This window comes from Malurus melanocephalus, unplaced genomic scaffold, assembly GCF_030028575.1.
Source record: "Malurus melanocephalus ecotype Western Australia unplaced genomic scaffold, MMel_1.1 scaffold_2325, whole genome shotgun sequence".
NCBI lineage: Eukaryota > Metazoa > Chordata > Aves > Passeriformes > Maluridae > Malurus > Malurus melanocephalus.
Window position 1 is genome coordinate 1207 of NW_026625557.1, and position 6609 is coordinate 7815.

Genomic DNA, 6609 nt, shown 5'->3' on the forward strand with positions numbered 1-6609 from the left:
GAAAACCCACTAGAAAACCCACTAGAAACCCACTAAAAGACCCACTAAAAACCCACTAAAAACGACCCACTAAAAACCCACAAAAAGACCCACAAAAAGACCCACTAAAAGACCCACTAAAAGACCCACTAAAAGACCCACTAAAAGACCCACTAAAAGACCCACTAAAAGACCCACTAAAAACCCTACTAAAAACCCTACTAAAAACCCTACTAAAAACCCTACTAAAAAGTACTTAGAAACTACTAAAAACCTATAAAAAATCCTATTAAAAACCCTTTAATCCCCTTAACTACATCCGTCTTATCAATCAAACCCAATAAACCAACACCATATTGATCCAGGCGGGAAAATTGAGCGAAAATCCCAAATCCTGCAGCTTCCCAGCCTCGGGAACATTCCCAAGGGTTGCTCACCGTGCAGCAGCACATCCTGCAGGGATCTGCTCTCCAGGGCCAGCCGGGCCAGGCGCGGGGCGTGCTCCTTCCTCACCTTCAGCCACAGATCCTCCGTCCTCTCCAGCCGGCCCGAGTGACCGTCCTCCAGCTGGAAGGGACACCACGGAGTCAGGGGAATGGTCAGGGATGTTTGCTGCAGTTTGTAATGCCCAGGAGGTCAAAGCAGGGTGAGAATTCCAGGAGAATGCAGGGATGAGAATTCCAGGAGAAAGAAGGGATGAGAATTCCAGAAACTCAAACCCTAACCAGGGATGAGAATTCCAGGAGAGACCAGAGATGAGCAGTCCAGGAACTCAAACCAGGGATGACAATTCCAGGAACTGAAACCCCAACCAGGGATGAGCATTCCAGGAACTCAAATGCCAAGCAGGAATGACATTCTGGGAGCTCAAATCCCAGCCAGGGATGAGAATTCCAGGAGAAACCAGAGATGAGCATTCCAGGAGCTCAAACCATGGATGAGAATTCAAGGAGAAACCAGGGATGAGAATTCCAGGAGCTCAAACGAGGGATGAGCATTCCAGGAACTCAAATCTCTGATTCCAGACCAAGGATGAACATCCCAGCAGCTCAAACCAGGGATGAGCATTCCAGAAACTCAAATCCCAACTAGGGAGGATGAGAATTCCAGGAGAAACCAGGGATGAGCAGTCCAGGAACTCAAATCCCTGATTACAGACCAAGGATGAACAACCCAGGAGCTCAAAGCAGGGATGAGAATTCCAGGAACTCAAATCCCAAGCAGGAATGGCATTCTGGGAGCTCAAATCCCAGCCAGGGATGAGAATTCCAGGAGAAAGCAGGGGTGAGAATTCCAGGAGCTCAAAGCCCAACCAGGGATGAGCATTCCAGGAACTCAAATCCTGGATTCCAGATCAGGGATGAGCAGTCCAGGAAAAACCAGAGATGAGCATTCCAGGAACTCAAACCAGTGAAAAATATTCCAGTAGCTCAAACCAGGGATGAGAATTCCAGGAACTCAAACCCCAACCAGGGATGATCATTCCATGAACTCAAACCAGGGATGAGAATTCCGGGAACTGAAACCCCAACCAGGGATGAGCATTTCAGGAACTCAAATCCCAAGCAGAAATGGCACTCCAGGAGCTCAAATACCAGCCAGGGATGAGCATTCCAGGAGAAACCAGGGATGAGAATTCCAGGAGCTCAAACCAGGGATGAGAATTCCAGGAGCTCAAACCAGGGATGAGAATTCCAGGAGAAACCAGGGATGAGAATTCCAGGAACTCAAATCCTGGATTCCAGACTAGGGATGAGCATCCCTGGAACTCAAACCAGGGATGAGAATTCCAGGAGCTCAAATCCCAACCAGGGATGAGCAGTCCAGGAGAAACCAGGGATGAGAATTCCAGGAGCTCAAACCCCAACCAGGGATGAGCATTTCAGGAACTCAAATCTCTGATTCCAGACCAAGGAAGAACATTGCGGGAGCTCAAACCAGGGATGAGAATTCCAGGAACTCAAATCCCTGATTCCAGACCAGGGATGAGAATTCCAGGAGAAACCAGGGATGAGCAGTCCAGGAACTCAAATCCCAAGCAGGAATGGCATTCTGGGAGCTCAAATCCCAGCCAGGGATGAGAATTCCAGGAGATCAAACCCCAACCAGGGATGAGCATTCCAGGAACTCAAATCTCTGATTCCAGACCAAGGATGAACATCCCAGGAGCTCAAAGCAGGGATGAGAATTCCAGGAACTCAAACAATGGAAAAACATTCCAGTAGCTCAAACGAGGGATGAGAACTCCAGGAACTCAAAGCAGGGATGAGAATTCCAGGAGCTCAAACCCCAACCAGGGATGAGCATTCCAGGAACTCAAATCTCTGATTCCAAGGATAAACATCCCAGGAGCTCAAACCAGGGATGAGAATTCCAGGAACTCAAACCAGGGATGAGAATTCCAGGAACTCAAATCCCAATCAGGGATGAGCATTCCAGGAGAAACCAGGAATGTGCAGTCCAGGAACTGGAACCCCAACCAGGGATGAGCATTCCAGGAACTCAAATCCCTGATTCCAGACCAAGGATAAACATCCCGGAGCTCAAACCAGGGATGAGCATTCTGGGAACTCAAAACCCAGATTCTGGAATGGAACCACGGCAAACCCAGGATGAGCATTCCAAGAGCTCAAATCCTGAATTCCAGAGCAGGGATGAGCATTCCAGAACTTCAAATCCCAACCAGGAATGAACATTCTGGGAGCTCAAATCCCAGATTCCGGAACAGAACCGCAGCAAACCTGGGATGAGCATTCCAGGAGCTCAAACCAGGGATGAGAATTCCAGGAACTCAAATCCCAGATTCCAGACCAGGGATGAGCATTCCAAGAGTTCAAATCCCAGATTCCAGACCAGGGATGAGCATTCCAGGAGTTCAAATCGCAGATTCCAGAGCAGGGATGAGCATTCCAAGAGCTCAAACCAGGGGTTTTGGAGGTGCCAGGTCTTTTCTTTAGAAAGTTTAGGCTTTAGAAGTTTGGCTTCTTTATAAAAGCTTTAGAAGTTTTGACTTTAGAAGTTTTGGCTTCTAAATAAAAGCGCTCTGGGAAAACGCTGCTTCCCTGGGGATTTTGTCAGGTTGGGATCATCTCTCCCTGATTTTTTACAAGAATATTATAAACTTCCAACAAGAATATTCAATCCCTCGGGATCAGAATTCTGGAATCCCAGAGTGGTTCGGATTGGAAGGGATTTTTGAATTAATGTTTTTCATTGATGTTCCCATCAACTGCGCCACCTCTCCCTATAAAAAACCCGAATTAAGTGCACAAATGACCATGATAAACATCCCTACAATGAAAATTCCTCTTTCCCACCCCAAATCCAGAACTGCTGGGTGGTTCCCAGCCCGACCTGGCGCAGGGAGGCGGCGAAAGCCTCGTGGGAGCTGTTGAGGCGCGTGCGGAACTGGCTGCAGATGCTCTTGGCCAGTTTGGAGGCGCTGAGGCTCTCGATGGCATCCTGGGCCACCTTCCTCTTCCAATCGCTGGTGATGGCTGGGGGGCTGACCCAGGTGATCCGCTGGATGATCTGGAAAAGGCACAGGAAATCAGGGATTTGCTCGGAGCCACCCTTGGAATGGTCACTGAGTGCAAAATTGGGATAAGGAATCACCAGAATTAATTATTGAATGGTAAATCAATTGATGRATTATTGGTTCACAGCATGGGGAGSACCTGGAGCAGAGAAAATGTGGCTGAAGCATCCCTGGAAGTGTCTGAGGACAGTGCTTGGAGAAGCCTGRGAGAGTGGGAATTGTCTCTGCTCGTGGAATGGGATGAGTTTAAAACTCCTTCCCAACCCAAAGCAGCCTGGGACTCTCTAATCTTTAATCTAATAGTATTTATTAAATATTTATTTTAATATTATTAATCTATTTTTAAATGAAATTTTTACAAATATATAGATTTAATAGTATAATACAAATAAATATTTCCTAATTTCATTGTAAATATTTCTATTGCTATATTATTTTATTCTTTGATTATTACAATGTTATAATATATCTTATATTATATCATTATGTATTAATATGGTATATAGTAATTAAATATATATCATTATATAGAATAATATATAAACAAATGTGTAATATACAAAAATATATGTATAAATAAAATATTAATAAAATATAATATTAATAAAATATCATAATACTGGTAAAATATAATAATGTCACACCCATAATATGATATTTATTTTATTATACTATATAATTGTATTTTTTATTATTATTGTGTTATGATATATGTCATATATATTATACATAATATGTTGTAATAGACTATTTTTTATATAATTATTATATATTATTATGTATTCATAAGTGAAGTATAAAAATAAAAAAAAAACTTAAAGACCTCTTTAGTGGGTTCTTCCTGTTCTGAATCACCAAAGGAAGGATTTGTGGATTTGGGAAACTCCTGTTTGTTTTGGGAAAATGTGGTTTTTTTGGGTTTGTGGGATTTGGTTTGCGGTAGATCTGGATTCAGGACAATTCCCTTTTCTCTTCTGCCCAGAGCAGATGAGATTTCCTCGGGTTTGGCTGCAATTTCTGGCTSTTCAAGCTTTAAACTCTGGGAATTCCTGCTCAGAGCTGGGAGTTGATGAACTTTATTCCCTCCTGGGATGGATAAGGAAGGAAAACACAACTTTTCCTCAAATAATTGTGGAACAAACCTGGGGATTCCTCCTCCTCCCTYCATCCACACTGGAATTCCGTGGCTTCTCACCAAGGGCGAGGCAGAGCAATTGAATTCCCCACTAATTACAGGAAGTGTGTCCAACACTTGGAATTCCAGCACCCTGATGATGCTTCAGGAAAAAGCTGCACCCCTGGAGATTTTTTGGGAACACTTCTCCCTGATTTTTATAAGAATTTCACYGTGATYTTACAAGRTTTTTACYKTGATCCATCCCTCTGGATGARAATCCTGGAATMCCAGAAYGGKTCAGGWTGGAARKGATTTTAATGGGAYTTTTTCCCATTCCAGAGYAYCTCCCAYCACCCCAGGCTGCTCCAAATCCCATCAAACCCAGCCTTGGGCACTTSCAGGGATGGAAATTCCCAGGAATGAACTCCCAGCTCCCAATGCCTGTGCCCGGATTGAATTCAGGGAGCAGCTCTGAGGATTTTTTGCTCCAGAAGGAATTTTTCCAAACATCTGTACCTGTTTGATCTGTTCCCACAGCATCCTGGTCACTGTAGAGCCCGAGTGGAAGGTGACTTCCACGTGATAAGCTGCGTTTAGGATCTGGAAAAAAAGGGAAAAGAGGGAAAAATGGGAATTTTGTCAGCTGGAAACGTGGCTAGAGCCTGTGAAAATGGAAAAAAATTGGATGTTCTGGGGGATAACCCATGAGTGACTTGGTTAATTGATTTCTTGTGTTCAGCTCATGGGAGTTTTATAAAATCTGATGGTTTTATAAGATTTAGGAAAACTTAGGTCATTCAGTGACTATTCTACACTTTTAGGACCCCAAATTCCCACATATTCCCAAGCTGTTCTTCTGATTCCCCCCACCTTCCCGGACTGGGACAAAGCCAACCATAAGGAACATTCCAAAACTGTAATCTGATTATTTTATACAGATTAATACTTGTAAAATATTTATATTTAATTTACATTTATACAACTTAAACCCTTAACTAATGTTCCTCACTTTTAGCACCCCAAATCCCCAAATATTCTCAAGCTGTTTTCCTGATTTCCTTGCCTCCACCTCCCCCAACCTTCCCGGACTGGGACAAAGCCAACAATGAGGAACATTCCAGAACTGTAATCTGATCATTTTATACAGATTCAGGAAAATTTAATGTCTTAACTAATATTCCCCACTTTTAGCACCCCAAATTCCTGAATATTCCCAAACTATTTTCCTGATTCCACAGCCTCCATCTCCCTCCACCTTCCTGGACTCGGACAACACCAACAATGAGGAACATTCCAGAGCTCTTGGATTGCAAGTGATGGTTCCCCACTTTTAGCACCCAAAATCCCCACATATTCCCAAGCTGTTTCCCTGACTCCACAGCCTCCATCTCCCCCCACCTTCCCAGACCACAACGAGTAACATTCCAGAGCTGTTGGCCTGTGACTTTTTCTCACTTTTAACACCCCAAATTCCCAAATATTCCCAAGCTCTTTCCCCAATTCCATCACCTCCATCTCCCCCCATCTCCCCGGACCGGCACAAACCCAACAGCCCAGAACATTCCAGAGCTGTTGGACTGTGACCGTTCCCCACTTTTAACACCCCAAATTCCCAAATATTCCCAAACTGTTTTCCTGATTTCCCTGCCTCCATCTCCCCCCACCTCCCCGGACTGGGACAAACTCAACAACCCAGAACATCCAGAGCTGTTGGACTGGAAGTGACTGTTCCCCACTTTTAGCACCCAAATTCCCACACATTCCCAAATTGTTTCCCTGATTCCACAGCCTCCATCTCCCCTAACCTTCCTGGACTGGCACAAACCCAACAATCCAGAACTTTCCAGAGCTGTTACACTGTGACCATTCCCCACTTTTATCACCCCAAATTCCCAAATATTCCAAAACTGTTTCCCTGATTCCACAGCCTCCATCTCCCCCCACCTTCCCCAACTGGGACAAAGCCAACAATGAG

The 6609-nt window shown here is 44.4% G+C and overlaps 1 protein-coding gene across 1 annotated transcript in view; it reads right to left on the reverse strand.

The window, feature by feature from the left end:
- Positions 1 to 416: 416 nt before the first annotated feature.
- Positions 417 to 6609, reverse strand: part of LOC130587717 (dual serine/threonine and tyrosine protein kinase-like) — a gene marked incomplete at its 3' end in the record, with an annotated part of 7987 nt that continues 1794 nt past the window's right edge. The window contains exons 2-4 of the mRNA XM_057388692.1: positions 5151 to 5234; positions 3334 to 3510; positions 417 to 546 (exon numbers count right to left, since the gene is read on the reverse strand). Of these exons, the coding sequence (XP_057244675.1) occupies positions 417 to 546; positions 3334 to 3510; positions 5151 to 5234 (391 nt within the window). The remainder of the gene's footprint in view (positions 547 to 3333; positions 3511 to 5150; positions 5235 to 6609) is intronic.